Raw genomic sequence first — 26,363 nt, forward strand, 5'->3', positions numbered from 1 at the left:
ATGTCGCTCCGCTACCACACGTAAGAGTAACGGATTTACCTCTTGAAAATATCATCTGCCTATTTTTTTTTTTTTTTTTTTTTGTTATCCTAAGTATTTTCCCTTGGCTATAACTGTTTAAATGACTGTCTTACCTTAAGCTTTTCGTACACATCTCATCTGAAGTACAAAACAGCAAAGTAAAAAGGATAACAATAATCTTTCTTAAACAGTAGTCTTCAGGGATGCTTGGTGCTAGATATGAATGCAACGACTTTATTAATTTTCAAAACTTTTATCTTCCCCAACACATCCATCATAGGGAGGATAGAGCAAAGATACAATACATTAGGCAACGACTTAAATTTTCTGAATCTGTATGACAGGTTAGGCCTGGGAACGGCAGGGTTTTTCACATCCGGGTGTAGCGAGATTGGTGACTGGTTCCCCTTGAAATGCTTAAAATATTGTCCCCTATGCTTTGCCCATGAGGCGTAGGCTGTCAGATACATGCCAGACGTACGATCGCTACACCGGCAACGCATTTGCAGTCACTGCAGTGTTCAGGATTGTGGTGGGGTACTGCGCGGCGAGCAATCAGCGCAGCACTTTGCACAGCCTGCGTCTTGAGAAGTGTAGGGGTAAGTAAATGCTGATAGAGGATAACAATCTGCTAAGTTCGGTATGTATCTTGTATTTTCTTTTATATTATTTATCATTGTTTTGATATTTTTGTGGCACAGGCTTTGACACCGAAAACCATATATTATTTGTGCAATTGTGGGTTATTATCATTATTATTATTATTATTATTATTATTATTAGATAAGCATAGAATTAACTGATGCGAGTCTTAGTAATGGGTAGTCCTTTTTCATACGAAACTCTGAGCTTCCATAAATGTAGTGTTCTTTATGAAACCACTTTTAAAAAACGAAATCTTTGTCCTTATTTTCTTCTGCATATTCTGCCTAAGATGACGTAATGTAAACGGATTCTGCCTAGTAAACGTTCCTACTAAGATGACCCAGAGTAAACAGATTCTGCTTAAGATGGTCCTAAGTAAACAGATTTTGCCTAAGATGACCCTAAGTAAACAGATTTTGCCTAAGATGACCCTAAGTAAACAGATTTGCATAAAATATCCCTAAGTAAGAATATCACAAAACTGGAGTCTAATTATTCGCATCGGGTAAGGAAGCTCCCTAACACCTCTCCCCTTGCGATTCATTTTGGAATATGGGTGGGTAATATCTATATCCGTTATTTGTGCAGCTTTTGGCGATACTGGAAGGATGTATGCAACGCAGAGAGGAGAGTAAGTTGTAATAAACAAAATAAATCGCCTAGGAAGAGGTGTTAGGGAGCTTCCTCAACCGGCGGGAATCAGGGACCTGCAGTCAATGGTGTTCTGTTGGTCGAGGCATTTATCACTTTTTTTTATTTATTTGTGTGTGTGTGTGTGTGTGTGTGTGTGTGTGTGTGTGTGTGTGTGTGTGTGTGTGTTTCAGTGGTTTTCGAAAATTCACAGCACGTGTTCCTTAGTGTTGTCTGCATAATGTACTCCGTTTTTTTTTTTTTTTTTTCGATATTGAATGGTGTCACAACGAGCCACCTAAGAAAATATCAGGACGCCTTGTGCTGAATAAATCGCTAAGGAGGAGGTGTAACGAGGTCGCTTATGCCACCAAGTTAGTTGTTATAAAGCCCGATTTTTTTTTCTTACTAACATGTTCTTTTTCAAGCAAACAAAGGACTATAAGGCTTCATGAACGATGTCTCCTCTTGACTTGCTTGGTTGATACCCCTTTCGTTTCTTTATAGTTTGGTACGAAGCCAGTGAATATGAGATGAACATTCTCTCTCTCTCTCTCTCTCTCTCTCTCTCTCTCATTTTTTGGGGAATCGTAAAATTATCATATAAGACGTACGATAATGAGAAATGCTATGTACCGAAGGTGAAATTATCGTATATGTATGGCAACACTACCCTGCCCCTTATTAATATTCGTGACTTCATACTTATCATCTCGCATGCACCGTCACATCTACATTTACACACTCACGCACACTCACACACACTCATACACCCTCATACACCCTTACACCCACTCACACACACTCAATACACCCTCCTACACCCTCACACACTCCTGCACCCACACACACTCATACACCCTCACACACACGCACCCTCACACACTCATACACACACACACACACACACACACACACACACACACACACACACATACATCCTCACCCACTCATACACCCTCATACCCACTCACACCCTCACCCACTCATACACACTCACATTCATACACCCTCACACACACTCACACACTCATACACGCTCACACACCCTCATGCCTACTCATACACACTCACATTCATACACCCTCTTTACACTCATACACCCTCACCCACTCATACACCCTCATACCCACTCTCTCACACACACACACACACACACACACACACACACTCACTCATACGCACCCACACTCACTCATCCACCCTAGAACTCTCTCGTATTGCTTCATATACTTTATATATATATATATATATATATATATATATATATATATATATATATATATATATATATATATATATCCAGGTAACGTCAACATATATTTCCCCACCTCGCAGTGCAGTCTTCTTCACACACCCCTCCGAAGCGCACGGCATCCTCCGATTTAATTCCCACCTCGCTGTGCACAGTTACTCGTCTTTAAATACAGCTTACTAAGTGTAAGTGTCCTCTCCATATTGCAACAACACTGTGTGTAACGATTGTTTAACCTGGCATCGCCTCGTGAAGTTACTGTTGTATTTGTTATTCCAGGAAGAAAGGCGGGCACGGGAAGCATCCACACTCTCCTTTGTTTGCTGTGTTAGTTGTGGTCATAGTGGTAATACAAAGGAGAGCAAACAGCAACAGACCTTATGGTCCTTTCGAGGTTGCATGTTAGAGTAGACCATGACTGCGAGATCTAATTCTACATGATGAAGGATAAGGATAGCAAAGCAAGAAGGCTCCCCCCGCCTCCAAACCCTCTAGTTAAAACTGGCAAGAAAAAGCGAGAAAAAACACCATTCAGCATGCAAAAACTGACATGGAAATTTCATAGGCAAGACTGAAAAGTTACATTCTGTAATACTTTATAAGCAACCAGTGTGAATAACCTGGAAGAGAAAGTAGTAATGTAAATAATCAAATAATAAATTACTAAGGCACAACATTATGTGCGGGTACGTTGAGTTAATGGGGCGTCTGTAGACACAGTGTGGAAAATGCACAATGTGGATGTTCATGGGTGGTGCAGCAGCCTTGCCTGGCGCTTTCAAGGTAGGCAGCAGTCAATCAGGCCCCAGCTCCGTTCACGCCACTCAGACGAGGAACTTTCCCATGCGGGACAAGTACACAAGTGACCCCTGGTACATTAAAAATATCCTGATGGTGGTCACTTTAACAGGGACCCTCAGTGATCCACAGCCCATCACAGGTCGAATCTAAGAGTATTAACCATTAACTCAGGCTATCTATGCATATCCTAGTCTGTGCTTATACTGTATTTGCATTTAATAAATTGATCCGGGCTCTGAAAAAGAAAAGTTTATATATACGCAAGTGTTTTATTCAGGAGTAAACATATTAAGCTGGAGATTAGACGACAGATAGTTATAAGAGCGACTTTAAGGTTAGTACTATACCACAATTTACTACACTGGAGGGCAATTTGTTCCATTATTTACAACTATTAAAGAAGAAATGCTTAGCATCATGCGACAGGAATCGTTTGCCAATTATTTTATGCCCATTGCCTCTAGTATAATTCGAGTGATCAACTGTGAAGTATTTATCAACAGCCATGTTATCATGTCCTTTAAATATTTTGAATACTTGAATTAAATATCCTCGTAACCTCCTTTTAGTTAGGGTGAAGAGATTCAGGGCTTCTAAACGTTCCTCGTATGGTTTATTTCTCAATCTAGGTATAATCTTTGTCCCTCTTCTCTGTACTCTTTCATGTTTCTCAACCCATTTTTATAATACGGTGACCAAAACTGAACACAATACTCTAAGTGCGGGCGTATTAAGGTATTATACGAAGTGAGGACGATATTATCGGACTTATATTGAAATGCAGTGTCTATGAATCCAATCAGTTTATTGGCTTTTTTCACAGCTTCTGTACACTGTTTGCTTGGTTTCAAATCATTTGTTATTATAGCTCCTAAGTCTTTCTTATGGTTTGCCCTATCATGTTGGACATTATTCACGTTATAACTAGCTCTTACATTTTTACTGCCAATGTTTAGCACTTTACATTTATCAATATTGAATTCCACTTGCCATGCTTGGGCCCAGTTAAACAGTTGATCAAGATCTCTCTGAATTGCCTGCCTCTGCAGTGCTGTATCTGCTTTGTTACCTATTTTAGTATCATCAGCAAATTCTGAAATCTTACAACATAATCCTTCATCAGTATCATTTATGTATATTAAAAAAAGAATAGGACCTAACACTGAACCCAGTGGCACTCCACTTGTAACGTTTATCCAGTCTGAGTCTTTTCCATTTATTACAACTCTTTGCTTTCGTCCGGTGAGTCAGTCTTCTACCCACCCGAACACACTGCCGCTGAAACTGTGTGCCTTTTGCATCTGAAGGAGTCTTTTGTGTGGAACTTTGTCAAAAGCCTTTTGAAAATCGAGGTAGAAAACATCAGCAGATTTAGTTTTGTCGCACATGGTCAGTATATCATTGAAATGTCCAGCAGATTCGTGAGGCAAGAGCGATTATTTCGAAAACCATGTTGCAAATCTTGATGAGATTGTTTGTTTCTAAGTGTTTCACAAACTTGTCTCTGATAATAGTCTCAAGCAATTTGCAAATTACCGATGTTAAACTAGTTGGGTGGTAGTTTTCTGGTTGCGCTCTATTGCCCTTTTTGAATATTGGGGTTACGGTAGCAAGCTTCTATTCATGTGGCACCTTACTGCTCTTAAGTGGTAAGTTAACAATTCAGATAAAAGCTTTGATATTTCCTTCTGTAGTTCCTTCAATACACATGGAAATATTATGTCCGGTCCCGGTGTTTTATTCTCTTTTAATTTGTTTTTTTTTTTTTTTTTTTTTTTTTTTTGTGTGTGTGTGTCCGACTCTGGGCAAAGGCTTCAGGGCCTATTTCTCGGGGCCAGTGATCTATCCTAAGGCCCAGTAGTCCTCCTACACCTCCACATGTCACCACTTCGGCGCTAACACCCACCTTCCATACTGAATACATGCTAGGGCTGTCTCATACAGGACTGGTGTATTGGTATTAGCAGGGGTATTTTTACGACGTGTCGGCGGGTAATGGGTCTTTTAGGACTTCAGGCCACCTCTCTACCGATTCAGCCACCGCCTTCATGGCGATCACTAACTGTCATGTCATTGATGTGGATACTTGCAAGGAATAGGGATAAAGAAATAAAAAGATTAAGCATCGGAGCACCACATTCATCTGTGTTGGTACCATTTCATCGAAGACAGTATTTACATCCATGTTTATTAATGGATTATAGCCGTTCCCTGCCCTTCCCACCCACCCCCCCTCTTCTCCCATCACCCCGTCACCCCTCCTGATTAATGCTATACACTGTCCTCTCTCTCTCTCTTCTCATCTCCTGCACTCCGCCACCCTCATATACCTTCGTCTCCTCCCCATCGCTATGCAGCCACCATCCTCTCCGTCGCCCTCCATACACCCATCATATAGCTACCCTGTACTGACGCATCGAATTCTTGAGTCGGTATACTCTGGTTCACACAGGTACACTCTGGTTCACACAGGTACACTTTGGTTCACACACGGGCGGACTGGACCGAGAATGCGGAGTGATGAACCCGTCTTTACTTTTGGGTGTGGTCATATGTTCATCAAGGACTTCATGGTTATAGATGGTCCATGGAATTGTATTGTTTTTCTGTTCCACCAATCCTAGCTCAAGATGGCAAATAAAAATGAGCAAAACTGGTCTGCATACTAGCTTACTCGTAGCTGTTTTGAAAAGGGAGAAGTCGGTGCTCTAGAAAGATGCTGAAGTAGTGAGAAAAGAAATTAAAAATAAAAGAAGCAGTTTTGCTGAGTGCAGTCTAAGTCCTACCTTACGCAGCTTCCAGTCCCCCCTTCTCGATCCCTTCCCAACATGCCTCCTCCCTCCCCCTCCCTCTCCCCTTCCAGTAACCTTTTCCCCCCTCCTCCAGTACATGCCCTCAGCTCCATCTCCGCCCCCTCAAGAGCGTACTGAGCCCCACCCCTAACCCCTCAGGAATATACCCCAGCTGCCCCGCCTCTTCTGCCCCCTCTCCCTCCCATGCCTTCTCATTCCCCTCTTTCCCCAAACCCAGAGTCCCCCAGGAAGCTCCAGGACCAATGTAAGAAAGTCCACCCTCCGCCCTTCAAGGAGACTCATCCAGCCCCCTGAAGAACAGATGCGAAATTCAAGCGGAGAATGTTGACAGTGATGACGACGCAGACAGCACACCTGAAGATAGACATAAATCCGTATGGCGACAGCTTAGCGAGATCACTGAATAAAAGAAATCAATTCCAGTAGACGAAAGAACAAGGGCTACGTGTACATGTCTCCTGTCACTGATATTACCAGAATTACTCGCAGCATAAACCAGATTAATGCTAAGTACAAAGAGCCTAGTTTGACAGTAGGTGCCGGGGCAAACAACAAATATCCTTTCAAGCACATACGATAGGTTAGAGAAGATGTGCACAGAGACTACCATAGCGTTCATAGATACCTGGGATGTTTTTACAGGAAACCATAGCTATTTTAGGAGTGATGAAGTCCACCTGAATGGGAAAGGATTAGAGAAATTTGTTAATATGTGCACCACCCTCAATGTTTACTTCCTTAGAGCTGGAAAGTTCTTAAGACAGAGATGAGGCAAGGACAGAGCCTACCTAATAAGTGGGTGGATTAGATAAAGGTTAGAGCCTAGTAAGTGGGTGGATTATACAAGAAGAGAGCCTAATAAGTGGGTGGCTTATACAAGGATAGAGCCTAGTAAGTGGGTGGAGAGTGTAAGGCCCACATGCTTTGTTCACGTCAGATCCGCATCGGCAGGTCAAAACAAAGCCTCTCAGGGAAGCTTAGTCAGCTCAGCAACATCAGGGAAGATCATAGCCCCTCGCAGGATGCGGATCAGGCCAACGGTCACATGAGAACAAAACTTATCAGAGATGTTAGGGGTGATAACTAACAAACGTCTCACTAATGCCCACGTAGATAAGACTATACAAATATCTAAATGTCCTAATCATATATTTTTTAATGCCAGAAGCGTACGTGGATTCTCTCAGACCTTCCATTCTTTCACGCAAAGGAAATGGCAGCATCAAGAATATGTTGTGCAGTTCTGGCCACTGACCCTGAGGAATGGTACTGGAAGGCTTTACAGAGTCCAGGCACAGGCTACATCAGTCTAAGACACATGGGATATCAGGGAAGGCTGCAGGGACGGAGCCTCTTTTTCGTTCGAGACTAAATGTTTACGTGGACGTCTGATCTAAGTTTTCAAAATCCCTCATGGATCTGAAAACATCGAGTACCAACACATGCTAAGTGAAAACAGCATCCCAAAGAAGAATCACAGATGGGCCCTTGACTTGAAGCGTTCCCACCCATATCTTAGTTAATCTCTTCACGTATAAAATTTGCAGTACCTGGAATCGTCTCCCGAAAAACATGATCGACAGTTCCTCGACAGACCAGTTCAAAGCTAGGTTAGAAAATGTTGTTTGGCCCGACTTCCTCCATTCCTTTAAAATTTCCCGGCTTTGCCTTTTGTTTCCCCCCCTCCAGACAGATTCACTTCCTTCACCGTGCTTATGCTGCGAGTGCAAAAGATGAATTGGAGGAACCTTCATCTTTACTATATTTTCCTCTCACTGTTAAGAGTACCATTGTGTAACTGGTAGCATCATTCATGGTACCTCCACGGTATATGTCGTAAGATCTTTTGAGGTACTACTTGGCCTTGTACTCCCCCCCCCCCTCTCTCTCTCTCATACCTACATTGTCTCCCCCAGATCCAAGATGGGCACAATGTCTTGCCTGTGTTTTGTGTTGATGGTTCTGTCTCTCGCCGCCCTGGTCTCGTCCTTCCCTGACCACCACACGAAGGACACACACCACAACACCAGGAACCAACTGCTGTACATCCTAATGGACGGGTGAGTGTGCTATTGGTGATGCTGGTGGTGATAACGATGATGGTGGTGATTATGGTGGTGGTGGTGGTAGTGGTGTTGAAGATGGTATGGTGGTGGTGGTGGTGGTATTGTTGTTCATGCTACTGTTGTTGGTGGTGGGGTTGGGGGTGACTGGCAGCAGGTGTTGTATAGGACATGTTGTGGTAATATGGCACACCTGTCCATAACATATTACCTGCAACAGAGGAATGGCGAACTGCACAACAGCAACTTCAGCCAACAGTCCATCATGTTAACATCCACTTGAGTCTGGGGCCAGTGCAACAACAACAAGCATCGTCATCATCATAGTCACCATCATAATCACCACCATACGCCTCAAGACCACCATCATTATATCTTACTATCAGTCACCACAAACATCATATATAATCATCTCTGGTGTCCTGGTGGTTCAGTGGTTAGCACGTCCAACCCACAACTGGAAGAACTGCAGTCTGATTCTCTCTCCCCCTAGTTCCTTTTCACCCAGCAGCATCATGGGAACGAGGAAGTAACATGAGCAATTGCTAGTAGTGTTGCAGGGGAAGATTAAGACTTGTTAAACGTGTAGTCAATAAGCATTAAACCTTCACCATCACTCAGGCCCTCCAGTCTAGCTTTCAGTGAGACCATATAGAGGTTCATAAGATTCCGGCTGTAAAGTTCGGGGATTTAGCCAGTCCTCTCGTGTAGTCGAAAGGCATTAATCAAAGCCTTATTCGTTGTAGCTTCCGGTGGGACTACGTGGACAGGCAACCAGCAAGCAGTCTTCCAGGGTTCACAAGGTTCCTGCAGGAGGGTGTGAGGGCGCGCTGGACCATACCAATCTTCCCCACCCTGTCCTTCCCCTCCTGGACCACCCTCGTCACGGGCCTGTACGCAGAATCACACGGCGTTGTCGGCAATTACTTCTATGACCCGGAGGACAAGGACGTGTTCTCGCAGTATGATCCTGAGTCAATGGGGAAGCAGAAGGTGAGGAAATTCTGGTCTTTGGCTCTATTGTCCCTCTCTGTTTCTGTCTCAATTTCTCTCTGGCTGTCTTTCCTTCTTCCCTCTCTGTTTCTGTGTCAATTTCTCTCTGGCTGTCCTTCCTTCTTCCCCTTACTTTCCCGCTCCACTTGGACCTCCCTCACCATGGGTCAGTATGTAGAGATAAAGGGATCATAGGCAACTTCTGTGACTAAGAAGACAGGGATGTGTTTACACTATCTGGGTACGACGCTACTGCAAAACAAAATGTGAGAGGGCTTAATTTCTTCCCTTCCCCCCCATCTCTCTCTCTCTCTCTCTCTCTTAACCTCAGAATCTAGATGCCCTTCCAAAGCTGAATAATTACCCGCCAATAACCATAAAATATCATCATTAACACCTGAATACAGGGACTGGCACAGGGGACCAACCTCGTAATTTACTGGCAGATTTCGGGATCAGTATAGTTAGCATTTTATTTTATGCTTGTTTCAATATTTGCTCACTTGCGGTATCTGCCATGCTTCCCTGGGCTGCCTGCGGGCGTCAGTTAACCACCTGACCCAAATTTGTCCACCATTTACCAGGGAGGTTGTCTTACTGCCCCCTCTCCCCCTCACACACACACACACACACACACACACACACACACACACACACATACGATTTAATGCAAGTCCGTCGCATATGAGAATGTTTACAAGTTGTTTACTGTGTTTCTCAAGAAAGTTGCTTATGTGCTATATAATTTTTTTTTTTTTTTTTTTTTTAACAAATCGTCCGAAAACGCTATTAAAGCTCAGAAAGTGATTTTCAAAAATGAAATTCACTGAACACTTCAGCATCATTCCAACTACGACCTTCAGGCACTGACCTTTCAGTTAAAATAACAAACAAGATTAATTTACCTGGAAAAATAAAGAAGTTATGGTGGTAAGAGCATTGAGAAAATAATGAAAAGTGTTGCTGACCTTTGGACGCGTTTTCAGGCTTTTTTTTTTATTTAATTATTTTTTTTCTTTTTGCGAGTCTCCCTTTAGTGTTGGTCCATGTCCGTGTTGTAGATGTAACCAGCAGGGCAGTGTAATGTAATACTGTCGTTTTTGGACATATATTTACCTCCAGTGTCGTGTAATTTAATATGATAGTCATTGGTGGGCATTAGTTGCTGGTTCTTTGAAAGCAGTGAGAAGAAACAGGGAAGTGAGCATGGAAATGAGGAAGTTATTACATGACAGTATTGTGATACCAACTCTAGCGTACGGAAGTGAAGCTTGGACGTTGTTGGAAGGACACAAGAGTGAGAGCAGTGGAAATGAGTTATTTAAGAGGAGCCTGTGGAGTCACATGGAGAGACAGGCTGACGAATGAGGTTATAAAGGAGCGTTGTGGTGTTGATGTGGATGTGATAGGAAGCGTTATGAGGAACACACTGAGGTGGTTTGGCCATGTGGAGAGGATGGAGGGTGAAAGACTGACGAAGAGAGTGTATGTGAGTGAGGTGGAGGGGGGAAGAGGGCGGGGGAGGCCGAGGATGAGATGGAGGGATGGGGGGGAGAGGTATATGAGAGAGGGGGGTGTGAGTTGGGAGCAGGGCAGTGAAATGGCGGGGGACAGGGCGACTTGGAGGCGACTTGTTTGTGGCCACCCCAAACGAGATTGAGGCGTCTGGCAATAGATAGATAGATAGATAGTTGTGGACATCTACCTGCAGTGTGCAGTGTAATGTTATGTAATTCAGTGATTGGCTTTATATTGTCATTAGTGGACATTAATCCACCTGGGTACTATAATTCTCGTAGTGGTGGACAGCAGAAAAAGTGTGGACAACGGCAGAGAAGGCAGAGCTGCGCACGGCTCTCTTCACGTGGGAGCGCTGCGACGTGCCCATAGATGGCGTCACTCCAACCTTCTGCAGCCGCGTCACTGACAAACCCACCAAACAAAACTTCCAGCGGTACATCGATAGGGCGTTGGACAAACTGAGTCAGGGCTTCAGTTATGTGCAGGTGAGTAAATAGATTTTCCACATTTTTCTTTGTACAATCTGAAATTTCGAAGTGAATGTGAAGAAAGTGAAAAGAAGGAACACGACATAGAAGATTTTGGCATGTAGCACAGAATGGAAGTTGGAAGCACAGTGACCAGCAGGGTACAAGTGGGAGGTGAAACGCGTTGGAGGTTGATGGTTTTCAGTTTGTGGGAGCCGTATCGCGTAAATATGGCAAAATGGAATGTGGGGTTAAGGAGAGATCACTTCAGGAAAAATGAGTTGCAGGAGTCCTTGGTTGTGTTTTGAAAGGTAGGATGGTTAGTAGAAAAGTTAAGGAAATCCAGCGTGAAGGTGTTTTACTGCCGACTCTCTTGTATGGGAGAGAAATCTGGACATTGCGTGATTGTAAACATTCCAGGTTACTTGGTGTAGACGAGACCTTTCTCAGAGCAGATGCAGGCATGAGCAGCAGGGGTGGTGTAAATAACAGGGAAATCAATGAGTTGGCTGAAGTGGAAGAAAAGACGATGGGAATGAGATGTGCAGTTGCTGAATGAATAAGAAAAGTGACATAATAGGGATACAGGGAACTCGCATGGATTAGAGGCCAGAGAAAGTCCTCAAAAACGCGATCGAAGGTAATGTTGATTAAGGCAGACCTTCTTGTGGTATGAGGAGAGATGAGCAATTTACTGTTGAGAGAAAGGAGAGGAACAGGGGTGTTTGAGAGAGTGAACGAGGCATGTGAAGATGAATTAGCTTAGAGGCCAGTCTGCCATGACCATATCCTGTTATGATGACAATCAAGATAATGGTGGCGGTTTTTATCCCCTGGGTCACTGCTGGCCTCTCATGTACCCTGGCTGTCATATGTTGGGTCTCGTTCCCAGCCATAGTATGAATCTCTATACTGTACATGGAACTACGGAGCTTCGGGAACAAGAGGATGCGAGGCGTTGGGGTGGCAGAGGTGGGGGTGAAAGTGGGGGGGGGGGGTTAGAGACCAGAGATTCGTAAAATGGCATAAAGAAAAGGCGCTACTTGAGAAACAAAGGAAAAAGAGAGTGTAAAAGCAGAGTGTCAGTACGGATGCACAATTCTTGAAAAGAGGGACCCTATTAAGACTGCACTTCTTATCAATATGGAGGCCAGCAAGGGCAGAAAGTATGCATAAAGAATTTTTATTTATAATCATGAAAAAAATCAGAGAGAGGAGGAGTAGGATAGCATCTAAAACGTCCAAAGTACAATTAAAGGAGAAATTCTGAGCAAGGGGTTTTACCTTGTCAATAGATGAAACAGCTACAGAGCTTTTATTTTTTTTTTTTTTTTGCAAGGTGCAAGAAGAGGCGAGGAGAATGTAAGTAAGAGTTTAGAACGTTAAGAATGAATGAAATTTGTTTTAGTAAGACGAAGAACAGACTTAGTACGATTCCACATGGAAACTTTAGGGGAACGGGACTAAATGGTCGATTGGCACTGACGGCTTTTCAAAACTACCTCCCTATTGTGGCCAGCATTTGAATAAGCTTGATTAAGGCAGTCCTTTTTCGCATTAGTGTTAGGGTAATGGTGGAAGCATACTTAGGTGACTCTCAGCCATACACAGCAATAATCATGCCAACAGAATTAAAAGCAGTATCTGCAAGCCTCCCAATCCACAGATCCAAAACGCATAAGCGCCTTTCTTGGGTGGGTCCACAGGTGTTGCTGGAGCGATAGGATAAGCTACAGACACAAGACTGATCGGAGGAGCCCAATGGAGGGGTGAAAAGGTGACAATAAGCAGAAGGCTTGATTATAAAGAATTAAAGAAAAAAAAAAACTAAAGAAAAAGCATAAGGAGAAAATAAGTATGTTGGAACTCTCTCCCAGGCGGGCAGGGATACGGGCGATATGCAAGAAAGGAATGGGCTATTGTGTTTAACAGGTTAATAAGGCTCCAGGTAAACCCTTCAATTGCAAAAGTCTCCTTAACTTTTAAAAAATCATCTGGACGCAGCACGAATATACTCAAAGAAACGTCATGTTGTGAAGTGAATATTGTCCCTTTTGAGGCCAATAATTCTTCTACCTTGACTTGTTTGGGCCGGGTATTCGTCTTTATACAGCTCCTTGGTAATGAGGGGGGCGCGGTAGCACAGTGGTAGCGCGCCGGACTCGTAATCGGGGGATTGCGAGTTCGAGCCTCGCCCGGGCTGCCGTGCCGGGAGTGGTAGCTCGCTCCTGTAACCCTAGCCGGGCTATATAGTCCAATACAGGGCTTAGCTCGGGGGAACTCCATTTCTCCCATTTTTCCTTGGTAATGAACGACATGGATGTGGCTCATTGTCCTCTTCATAGCATTTCTTCGTGACTAGCATTAAATTCTCGTGTTAATCTATTGACACAGCATTCAAGATAGATGTATGGCAGTTTTAGGCCTAGTTAAAGAAAGTATAATGGCTTGTGGAACCACTGGGATTAGCGACAACGCTTTACACAGGTTTGAATCTCATGGAGGTGGCTTGGGTGTTCTTTCAGCGACTTTATACCAGCAGGGATGTAGGCCAGTCACCTACCCTTAAATGTTTTGGACTAAGGGAGCCTAGCCTCGGGACCCTACACCTTGCAAGGAGCCATACACAGGTTCCGTAATCGATGCAAGGATGACAGTCACATTTTCCATAATCGAGAAAGCTTTTGAAGCCTTTAACAGCTGGGATATTTAGTCGTTGAAGGTATTCCATGTTAGACTGGGAGGAAAACGGTTGCACAAGCCACAGCGAGAGGATTAAAACTGTCTCTTGTCCTTCAGATATACGCAGAGCACACAGACTACGCGGGCCACAAGAAGGGTGCCGACTCCCCCGAGCTGACACAGGCGGTGAAGGCCCTGGATGACGGCGTACTCCACCTCCTTGAACAACTCCGGCATCGCAACCTCGAGGACCAAGGTATGTGCTACTGAGGACTGTAATGGCGATCCACAGCCGTACGATAAATAGCAAGACAGTGAACGATGGCTTCTGAAACTTCGTGATGTTATCTTCGAAGCCCAACGAACTTTTCAGACTATGGTGTAGGAGTTGCGTAATTCTTGGGTCAAAATGTGGAGCGATATCCCTGACCGCAGCTGTAGAACTTTGGCCACTGTGACGTCATACTCTACCTTAATGACGCCATACTCTACTTTCTCAGTGAATCTCGGGATCGTAGCATAAAGTACATCAACAACTAACTTCTTCAGAGAGAGGGAGGGGTGGTGGAGAGGTGGGTGTCATGTGAGTTTTATTCTTGCTAACCTCCAGACGACTTTACTTAGGTCTGGGCGAGCCATTGTAGTGAAGGGATATAGTCGCATGAACACACTGATTCACCTCCTCAGTTCGGAAAGTCTCTCCGAAGCTGAATAAACTCGTCTGGAGAAAACAGGAGTAAAATTTAAAATACAGTACAAGGTTCAAAGGGTTAACTACTTCAGCCCGAGGACGTTATCTTAGTTTCAGGTTGTCTAAAACTTGTTCCGGTTGGAGGTTTTCCCAGGTAAATAACTGTGGTTGTAATCTGAATGGGGGGCCACTGTAGAAGGGGTCAGTCACTGGGTGTCACGCCTTGCCTAAAACCTGGTCTGGGCGGAAGGCTACCAGTGTGCAAAATTTCGCTTTCCTGTGTAAGATAGTAATTGTAGTAGTAGTAGTAGTAATGATAATAATAATAATTATAATAATAATATGCATTGGCGTCACTGTTACTATCATCACAAACAGTATCATCACCACTACCACTATCAAAATTATCCTCATCATTATCGTCATTACCATTTACATCAGCACCATTCTCGTCACAAACCATTAGTTACCCTTTAATTCACGTCAGCTGATGGAAGTTACACCACCCACTCACCTACGCCTCCTTCCCAACTATACTGCCTACCATCCACACCACCCACACCAGTAACTCTTCTGATTCTTATATTAAACTTAGAATACTGGGGGGATGTTGCGGGGGCCCACTTTATGTCCGGGTGTAGTCAGGGGTCTTCCTTGGTTTCATCCTGCCTAAAACCTGGTCGGGGTGGAGGTCTGCTACTGTGCAAAATTTCGTTTTCCTGTGCTAGAACAAATGATATAATGTGACAGTACAAGGAAACACACACACACACACACACACACACACACACACACACACACACACACACAATTCCCAGCCTTCTCTTAATTCCGGCTGGCCTTGTTGTTTAGTCTAGCTCAAAGCCTGGAAGTTGCTTAGCGGTTATGAGCAGTGCCGTACAAGAATCTTTCACATATGTTCATCAATAAAATATGGCATAGTTATAACAAGGCAGTGTAATTATATCAAAAATACTTCCATATATATTCATGATCATACAGACAGATACATAGACACAGGTTTATAGATAGACAGATAGTTAAATAGATAGATAGGCAAAGATATAGATAGGTAGATAGACAGATATAGATAAACAGATATTGAAACGGATAATCTGTTAAAAGGTGTGTGTAAATATGAGTTTCTTTTTACTGTGAGACGCTGCTTATCCATTACTTTCAGACACTACCTTCGACCAGTCCTATGAAATTTCCTTCAGTATTTTACAGGCAGGAAGATGCTTTTTCTGTATATGTCTCCTGTATACCATATATATATCTCCTGTATACCATATTCCTGGAGATTCTGGACTCATGGGGAGAGAGAGTTTACCGTCTTCCTCTTTTCTTATACTCTATACTCTTTTCATTCTACCTTGGCCTAAAATTGCCATCTGTCCATCTTGAATACCAGTTTATAACAAGAGATTAATACTAGAATATGATGCTTGTCATGAAGAAGTGCTATGGAAGGGATGGAGAGCCTTAGTATTTTATTTATTTATTTATTTATTTGCCATTGAGGTACGTGAAAAGGGCTGAAGAAGGAAGAAAATCTGGGCCAAGAAAGTGAATGACGTAGAGTGTTAAGACTTGGCCACCTTGTTGGGGACGTGAGGTCTGTGTGGTCTGTGTATCTGTGCAACTCGCTGTAAATCTTTGGTTCGTATTCTGCTCGGTTAAGGAAGCACCCTAAAACCTCTTCGTAAGCGATTGATTTTGCTTTATTACTCCTCACTATCCTCTTCTGTGTCATTTAAGGCATTCTAATACCACCATTATCAGTATGAATAGCATGTAAATTGACAGTAACCAGCCTTATCCAGAAATAAATCGCTTAGGAAGAGGTGCTAGGGAGAATACAGGCATTTCAACCTCTCCCCCTTTTACAGTAAACATTGTAATTGCGAGTGACCACGGGATGACGTCGGTGGCCCCGGGTGACGTCACACTGCACGAGCTTGATGACTTCCTGGACGCGTCACTGGTGGAGAAGGTGGTCGATTATGGGGCCTTTGTTAACATCAAGGTGCAGCAGCAGAACGTGGACAAGGTGAGAGAGAGAGAGAGAGAGAGAGAGTCAAGCGGTGGATGGGAGGAAAGAAAGTGGGGTAGAGTACTGCATTCACAACCATGTGGCGTGGATCGTTTATAAATAATTTCCTAGTGCCTCATAAATACAAACATGTCTGTATCATCTGGGTCCAGAAAAGTAATATACTCAGTCCTGAATGACATGAATTTACATCTTGATCAGCAGGTAATTAATCAGGGAGACGGTAATACTGCGTTTCGACCATCAGTGGGTTAAATATTTACCTCATTCAGCAATTTTGTTACACGCATCATATTCAAACCGGAGAGGCTCAGGCATGCAGTCTCAGTGTCATCTTTCAGCTTGCAGTCTGTTGTGTCATCTTTCACCATGCAGTCTGTTGTGTCATCTTTCACCATGCAGTCTGTTGTGTCATCTTTTAGCTTGACTTTCATGTAGTCATATTGGCTGGTGTCATTCATTACCCTTTGACTTTAATATCTAAAATCTCCTTTATGAACACCATTAAGCAACACACCATGGCGCAAGCGATGTCCGTTGTGCTGCCATGTATCCCAGTGTCTATCTATCTGTCTGTGTATATCTATCTCTATGTCTGTCTATATATATATATATATATATATATATATATATATATATATATATATATATATATATATATATATATATAAAATAGACATCGCCAGATGCATTAACCCTGTAAGGGAATGCCACAAACAAATCGCTTTCATGTGACCCTGTTCTTTGCCATTAGGCTACCCTCCCTCTGACTCACACCCCTTCTCTCATATTCCTCTCCACCCCATCCCCTCATATCATCCGCGGTATCCCCCCCCCACACCCCTCCACCTCATTCACGTACTCGCCTCGTCAGTCTCTCATGCACTATGCTCTCCACATGGCCAAACAATCTCGGGCATTTCTCCTGATACATTCTAGCACACCCACATCAACATGATAATGCTCCTTCATTTCCTCATATGTCTGTCAGTTGTCCACATCCTCCTTTCAGATAACTTAAACAGTGAAAGTATGTCTCACTGTCGATCCATTTTTAAGTGCTTTCTTCATCCCTTCAGTTCGATGACATCTCTTTCATTAGCAACACCAAAGGCTTAACTCTTGTGATCGAGCCCATGTTTATGTATGCTTAAGTCTGTATGTACTCGTATGTATGTATATATATAAAATACCATCATTAATAAATTGGATCAAAATTGGCATCTTCATTGTGTGTGGGTCTGGGAGGAAATGATTTTGATATGGATCAATCAAAGATCAAGGCGTTGGATCAGGATCAAAGTTCAGAAGACGGCGTTATCTCATGAACACAAGATCCAGTTCCAATCTAATTTTAGAACTGGTTCGACTTTGAGACGGACAGATCAAAGATCAAGGTCATGGGATAAAGTCAAAGTTAGGGTGCGACATCACTGTGCTTTCTAGGCTCATTTGGTCCCAGTATAGTTTTGCTCCCATCAAATGATCTTGTTCACCTTAGGGTCGTGTCTGCTATTCTAGTCCAGCTAATGCCAGACGATTTTACACAGTCGAGAGTGAGTCAGGAATCTGAGTACTAATACTGTCACTATCAAGAGTACTTGATTGGAACGTCTCTAGATTTCTATTCCCTGTATAACCAGATGATTTTGTTCAACTGAAAATAAGCAGGTAAGTTTGACTGCAAATTTGCATAGTAGTATTAGGCCTTTTGTATCATGCTGTTCCTACCACAACTGAGACAAACTTGGACACACGTGTCATATTGTTGGCAGGTGTATGAGCAGTTGTCCAAGATACCTGGTGTGAAGGCGTATAGGCGAGAGGACGTCCCACAACATTACCACTATCAACATCACAAATACATCCACGAGATCATTCTAATTGCTGAAAAAGGTATTTATCTTCTGCATCATGTCCTAAACACCACAGTTGCAGTAAAAAAAATAATTAACTGAGCAGGGTGAATGTCAATGTCCTGTTTATACCTTACCCATCCTTAAGCTGGAAAACAGATAAGGATGATGAAGATAATGTTGTTGGTACTGGTGATGATGCTGATGCTGTGCTGCAAGTTACTTCCAGTAATAATAATAATAATAATATAATGGTAATAATAATGATAATGGCAGATTTCATAATAAAACACCTTTATTTGTTGGTTCCAAGGGTGTAGTGCCTTGAAGCTGTGTGTCCCTTGCCAGGCCAGAGTAGGATCCTGCAGTTTAAATCACTCTGTAGAAAAGAGACTCCAAGTTTAAAATTTACGTACCCATGAAGTTCCTTTGGGATTGTCTTGTGGCAGAATGATATGCTAAAAGAACAATGGATTCTGCTAAAATGCCACTTACATTTTAACATGACGTAAGCACCTGGAGCTCTTAACCCCAGTTCCTAGTTCCTCCATCGAGACTGGGAGGAGACACTGGCAATCCGAATACCTCTCGGGAGCACTTAAGCTTCGGGTGGCGGGTATATACTGTATACTGTACGTGCAGAAGGAGGGGTTTTCAGTGCTCAGGGTGATGTGTATACTCTGATCGACATCTAAAGTAGCTTTGGTCTCAGCACAGAGAGTGTGATGTACTGAACATAAGCTTACAACTCTCACAGGTCATAGAACTAATCGTGTGCATGCACTTGAGCACAGAAGAGGTAATGGCTGATCATATCCTAGAAAAGCAGAACAATAGACAGGGTAGACATAAGAAAGATACTGTCTCATCCTCGGTTGGAATACTGGATGAATGGAGAAAATTCATTTATAGAAAGCGGAAAACTCCACATCCCGTCCCGTAAAGGAATCGAGTCGTAATAGGTAAATAAACTGTATTTCACAAGCTGCATCCAGTGGGAATTGAGCATCTGGTGATGGTTACGATTGTTGCTCCTAAGTAACAATTAAATGTGAGGGATTAGAACCAGCGAAAAGGAGCATCATGCTGGGTGTTTCTGGAACTGTGTGTGTTGTATCACATTTACTCATGCAAGGGTGAAATGCCCCACAGGATATTGTGTGTGACTCGCCCTCCAGTTGTTAACAGGATGTACCCTGTGGTGGCCCTAAAAATTGCACAAAATGGAAATGACAATATAAATGCAGTTACAAACAGGAACATCACGCCAGGCATTCTGGAGCTAAGAAATACATCACATTTATTCACATTAGGAGTCAAGTGTTATGTAACATATGGAGTATGACTCGCGCCAACTTGATGTGATACTCTTGGGGCGGATCCAAAGAAGAGATTCTCCCTCTTCCCCAGCGGATATCACACTTGAGAAAGTATACAATCGCCTTGGACATTCTAGCATGAACTACACTTACCTTTAAGCAAAAGGGGTTGGGCCACAAGTAGTCCTGGTCCTTACCTGGTATGATTCGCACTGACACAGGCCTCTTAGATCAATCTGAGGGTAGGCGAGGAGCCCCACAAATCGAACAGCAAAGCAAAATTAGACCAGGGAGAAAACTCAGAAGGCATGACTCAGCCTGGTGTCCCATGGGGGTTTCAACCAAGATGAGAGAGGAAGAAATAAAGAACCAGCATCTGACACCTATTCCCCCAGCAGATGTGGTTGACCAAGAGGGTGGTCCAAAGCCCAGATAAGAGCAGCAGATTTTAGTCTCTAAGAGTAAGGCTTCAACAAAACATAAAGTAACATAAACACATTGAAAAAACTAAGAAAATGAAAAGAACAAACTCTGAAAGGAAAGAGCTCTCAGAAGTGATGATCAAGAGCAAAGGAGAGTCAACAGTTTATGCAGCACCATGTCACTGAATGCATGCAGACTGTTCCAAAAGGAAACACAAAACAGATTAAAAACAAATGATCCAGGATGAAAGGACGATCTAAGGGGACTTTGAAGAATCGAGCAGTTCATACCACGGAGGGAAGATAACGTACACAAAAATACTCCAAGAAAGCCAAAGCAAACGGGAGAGACAAATCAGTGGCGGACAGATGCAGGCATTCGGACTAGGATGAAAAAAGCAGCAAAAAGGGAACACTCGGTGTGTACAATACCCTTGCATACGATTTAGTCTAGCAGCTGAATATATGACTTTGTCCTGTCACCTTAACCTTCAACTAATTGTTCTGATGACTGAATTGCTCTATTTTTACTGGACTCTTAAACCTTCCACCAACTTTGGTCCAGATTGATTCAGAAGTATTTTAAGTTGACTGTGCCATGCGACCTTCCCTGCCTCAGCCTGAACCACATTTGCCCTAAATTGAATAAACCCTTATTTTTTCCTTTTCCATGTGACCTTGACTTTTAACCCATTGTTTTAAAAAACAGTAGGTCAACGCCTTGAGTGTTCCTTAACACTTCTCCAAATTTGGTTCACAGCTGGTGTTAATAATTTGTGTTAGCTATTTTATTCACACACAGACAGATGGGTCGAATTTTCAACTTGCCTTGTAACCTTGACTTTTGATTCATTGTTCTCAAAATTGAATGGCTTCGATATTGTTTTACTCAACTCTTCCACCAAGTATGGTCTAAATTGGACCGAAATGGTGTAAGTAGACCCTGCCAGGTCAAGATTTGGCCTAGTTATGTGACCTTGACTTTAGGTCTGTTGTTCTGAAAAACGACAGTTCAATCCGTAGGCTGACCCTCGACCCTTGTACCAAGTTTGATTGAAACCGGATAACACTTCGAGTATTTTTCTCTCTCTCTATCTAGGGGGCGCGGTAGCACAGTGGTAGCGCGCCGGACTCGTAATCGGGGGATTGCGAGTTCGAGCCTCGCCCGGGCTGCCGTGCCGGGAGTGGTAGCTCGCTCCTGTAACCCTAGCGGGGCTATATAGTCCAATATAGGGCTTAGCTCGGGGGAACTCCATTTCTCCCATTTCTCTCTCTCTCTCTCTCTCTCTGTCACACACACACATACATCCGTTCTCTCATCCCGAGCGTGGTTGCATCAACTGAACAGCGAAATGTGCCTGTGGTATTTAGTCGTGCTTGTACTGTACACACAAGACTTGCGCAGGTGACTGACGGGTAAGTAGATGCCTCAGTGATAAAATTTCGCTAATGATTGTCTTTTCTGTCAAGCGATTTAAAGTACTGTACATGAAGTCTTTTTAGGTCTGGCAGGGGCTGTATACTCGTAGCTTTGAGGCACCACACCCGGAGAGACCAGTACAGAAATAATAATAATAAAGATGATGGTGTTGCTGCTGGGAATAATGATGGTGTACTACAGGTCACTTCGAATAATAATAGTAATAATAATAATGTTTTCTTTACGGCAGGTCACTTCATTTTACCATCAAGGTCTACGAAACAGGTACCGGCGCGGGAGGAAGCGTCTCTGTCTGACAAGGGATCGCATGGCTACAGACCCGAGGAAGAGGACATGAGGGGTATATTCTTCGCCAAGGGCCCGGGTAATCCTGTCAACATTTGTTTAGTCATATAACGCCTGGTTTAATTTGTGTTGGGTACGTTCACGCGATTTTATTTAGCGGCAATACAGATGTGGTGGAAGCGTGGGGTGTGGGCGGAGAAGGTGGGTGGATGAGTAGGGAGAGTGGATGGGATGTGTGGGTAGGGTGGGTAGATGGGTGGGAAGGGTGAATGGATGATAGAGTGGGTGTGTGGGTAGATGGGTGGGAAGGGGGCATGGATGAGTAGGGTGGGTGGGTAAGGTGAGTGGCTTGGTAAACTGTGCGTAGGTGGATCGTTGTGTGACTTCCCGAAGGATAAGGCAGGAGACGGGCTTATGATGCTAGTGTTTTTCCAGTCCTGTTACGTCCTTCTTATTTTTTTTTTTTTTTTTATCATAAGTGAGTCATAGGAGCTGAGAATGTAAATCATATCTCCGTTACTTCTTTCATGGTCAGGAGTACTCTAGTATTCTGTGCATACGCCAGACGACATCATTCCCCTGAAAATGGAGGCTGGGGGTGTCAATACTGCTTCACCTTGACGTCTTGATTATTTGCTTCTTGCTGCATCCGTACCGATTTATTTAGTTTATTTCTCGAACTAGAGGAGTTTGATGTAGCTGCCATTAACCCCTTCACTGCTATGATATTCTAAGCTACATTAAAAAAAAACAGACAGCAGCAAGAATAAAACTGAAAAATGCTTCGTGGGACTAACAGAGTGAAAAAGAGTCTACACCGATCTTCCGACAGCCATGGAAACCTTATTTATTTTATTCTTGATGGTGTTGCTGTGGGCCCAGGTTCATCTGAAACCTGAACCCGGTGGACTGTAGGCTTTAACTGTCCTCCTGCAATCCACCATCCTCCTTTCGGGATAGAAGGAAGTAGTTGAGAGAGGTTGTATAATCAGGGTCTGCTTATAGCGTTGCCACCACGTGAAGGCGTCCCCCTCTAGGCTCCAACACCTCTTTTAAACCTGATACCACCAGACGATTTTGTTCAGCTCAAGCCTGGCCTCTCGTCGTCAGAAGGTTGAGATCGATTCCCTGCCGTAACGTAGATTTTTATTTTTTTTAGGAGGAACTGGACATGGGAAGTTTCTACACTCTTCCGTCCTAGTATTTCCTAAATATAAGAAAAGATAATGAAGTTAGAGGCGTCCACGTTTTGAGAGTGTGGAGTGTGTTCGAGCGGGTAGGCTTGCTGATGTTGCTGCTTTAACCAATGTGTGTGGGCTCGCTGTGATTCTGATGAGGCTTATCTTTATTTTTCTTGCCTCTCCCAGACGGATTTATTCACTTTAATGGAGGCATTCTAAACAGGAGGGAACAGATGTAGCCTTCACTGATTCCTAGAGAGAGAGAGAGGAGGTGAGTAAAAATCTTCAAGTAACGAAAGTGAAATAAAAATGTCACCGTACTGAAGGGGTTGATTTCAGAGATTGCGTTTTTGATGATCAGTTTGGCGTGTTTGGTTATTTTTAGCAATATGATGGTGACTTTTTTTTGTTTGTTTATTAAAGCAACATTAGCAACACCGATTTCTTTCCTATAAGCCGTGTGTAGATCCTCTGTTGCTCAATAATTTCCGAGATAATTCAGTTTTGGTGATCAATTTGGCATCAAAATTATGGGGAATTATGATAAAAGTCACCCAGATAGCACTTTTTTTTTTTTTTTTCTAAACTCTCTAGATATGGGGACTGGATTTTCTGTAGCGTTAACAGTGTAAGAAATAGCCGTATTGGCGCGTTTTTTGCTCTTTCCAGCAATATGGTGGCGAATTTTGGAAAAAGCGACTCAAGTCATCAATTACTTCTTCACACTTTTCAGTAATGTGCGTAGATCTGTTGTGGCTTTTGAGGTTTGCAAGTCAGCGCAATTTCGGTGTTCTATTTGGTGCATTTTTAAGCAATCTTGTGGCAAATTTTGATAAAAGTCACTTCAAAAACACACTATTACTTTTCCAGGGATGTGCAGTGATTCGCCATAACCCTTTTCGAAATAACTGTGTAGCGTTCACACCCTACTGCCTCTTTAAGTTTTCTTGCTCGCTTCATTCGCCTAGATAATAATAAATTTGTTTTTTTGTTCATTTAAGTCGTATTTGCTCCGATACTGGATCAGCCTGCCATAGACAAACTACTGGTCAGCTCCACTCATCTGCTAATGGCAACAAATGTCCCGCATGAGCCTTGTTCAGCTCGCACACACCACAAAGCCAGTCAGGAGACAGGACGTGTGTGCTGGGCAATCCCCAGGTCCTGTCTTCCCCACTTACTATGTTTTAACCAGCCTATACCCCACTGACCGGGCTAATGTATGGCCCGGCCTGCACTATATGTGCTGGAAATCTTCGAACGAACGAGCTTGTTCAGCTGAGGAAATTGTAGACTGGTTAATGGGATGAAAACTACCCTATTTCACCTTGCTAACCTTTCCCTTAGACTTGGTTTCTAGTATAATTAGAGCCTAGGAGTAAAATGAACTAAATTAATCCTTTAACTCCTACTGAGATGAAAATTACCGTGACTAACCCGTAACTCCCGTCTCTCTGCCCCTCAGCCTTTAAGTGCGGATGGACCCTGGATCCGATACACATGGTGGACATCTACCAGGTTATGACCCACACCCTGGCCATCACCCCACAGCCACACAACGGCACCTGGGCCCATGTACAGGGGGCGCTGGCACAGGACGAGGGGCGGGACGGCTGCACCAGGACATCAGCTGCAGCTTCATCACCCACCCCAGGACTATCGCTGTTTGACCTCACTGCTGTGCTCTCCTCTCTCCTTTTTTGTCCTATTTAGGTAGACTGGACTGTTTTAAAGGCAGAATGGACTTATTTTAAGTACAATGGAGTTTTTTTTTAGGTAGGACTGCGTTATTTTAGGTCGAACAAAAGTCTAATTGCTTCATTCCATATATAGGGCCTTGTTCCATTGGCGATGTGGTGGCTTTGCTGCTACCTACGATGGTTACGACCTCAAAGGAACACACAAGCGGCCAAAACATCACCTCAGAGGACATCAGACTATTACCTCTCTCTCTCTCTCTCTCTCTCAGATCCCCCCCCCCCACACACACTAACAAATCATCCCGAGTGTACCTGCAAAAATCTACGCCTCGTGCCACCCACATTTCACCAAAGAAGCTGCAACAGAAGCACGGAAATGGCCAAAACGCCCTCTCATGCAATATCATTCTGAACCAGACACGAAATATTAGCCTCTGGTCCCTTAGTGGCTGCGTGTGAAATGTCTCGCTCAAAGATGGGTCTGGGTTCTAAGTTTTGCTACATACATACAGTAATACAGTACATACATATACATACTGTACAACATCTGGAATGATGTTGATGAGTGTCTGCAGAGTTTTGGAGCGAGTGTGAATGTGGTAATGATGGGAGATCTGAATGCTAGAGTGGGAAATGTAGCAGTTGAAGGCGTAGTTGGTATGCATGGTGTGCCTGGAAGAAATGAAAATGGGGAACGAATGATAGCGATGTGTGTTGAGCGAGAGATGGTGATTGGGAATACGCTGTTTGAGAAGAAAGATATTTATAAGTATACATGGGTGAGACAGGAGGGTGGAAGGGTTGTTGATAGAGCCTTGATGGACTATGTGGTTGTGTCTAGGAATGAAATAGGAAGATTGTTGGATGTGAGAGTTCTGAGAGGGGAGGGTGGAGGTATGTCTGACCACTACCTGGTGGAGGGAAAGTTAAGAGTAGGTAAGAGATGGGTGAGAGCTAGGAGGGTTAGGTGTGGCAGGGAGGTTTTGAAAGTGAGTGAGTTGGATAAAAGAGAGAAAAAGATAGAGTATCAGGAGAAATTGAAAGATGAGTGGAACGCAGTGAAAGATCGGGGAAAATGGCAGCGTGGAGGAGGAATGGCAGTTGTTTAAGAGTGCTGTGGTGGAGCATGCAGAAGAGGTGTGTGGTGTGAGACGTGTGGGTGGTGGTGTAAGAAAAGGAAGTGAATGGTGGTGCGAGGAAGTAAGTATGGCTGTGGCTGAGAAGAGACGTGCATATGAAGTGTGGCTGCAGAGGAAGGATGAGATGTCATATGAAAGGTATAAGGAAAAGAGGAATAGAGCGAGAAGGGCTGTGCGTGATGCTAAAGTGGCAGCAGATGAGAGGTGGGGTAGGCGGCTGACAGAGAATTTTCAACAGAATAAGAAAATGTTTTGGAAGGAGGTGAAAAGGGTGCTAAAGGGAGATTCTGGGAAGGAAGAACGAGAGTAAAAGCAGAGGATGGAAGGATGTTAATTGAGATGGATGCAGTAAGGAAGAGATGGGCAGAGTATTTTGAAAGAT

At 43.5% G+C, this 26,363-nt stretch overlaps 1 protein-coding gene across 1 annotated transcript; it reads left to right on the top strand.

Annotated features, from left to right (window-relative positions):
- The first annotated feature begins 8,085 nt into the window (after positions 1 to 8,085).
- Positions 8,086 to 25,089, top strand: LOC145417362 (glycerophosphocholine cholinephosphodiesterase ENPP6-like). The gene is made up of 8 exons (XM_080286037.1): positions 8,086 to 8,225; positions 8,975 to 9,221; positions 11,021 to 11,227; positions 14,009 to 14,147; positions 16,475 to 16,635; positions 18,414 to 18,534; positions 21,906 to 22,040; positions 24,608 to 25,089. Exons 1-8 carry the CDS (start codon positions 8,089 to 8,091, stop codon positions 24,853 to 24,855), a joined length of 1,395 nt encoding a protein of 464 aa, XP_080142163.1. The 5' UTR covers positions 8,086 to 8,088; the 3' UTR covers positions 24,856 to 25,089.
- The last annotated feature ends 1,274 nt before the right edge of the window (positions 25,090 to 26,363 follow it).

This window comes from Coenobita brevimanus, chromosome 110, assembly GCF_032717465.1.
Source record: "Coenobita brevimanus isolate Jiangsu-jjx chromosome 110, ASM3271746v2, whole genome shotgun sequence".
NCBI classification, from domain to species: Eukaryota; Metazoa; Arthropoda; class Malacostraca; order Decapoda; family Coenobitidae; genus Coenobita; species Coenobita brevimanus.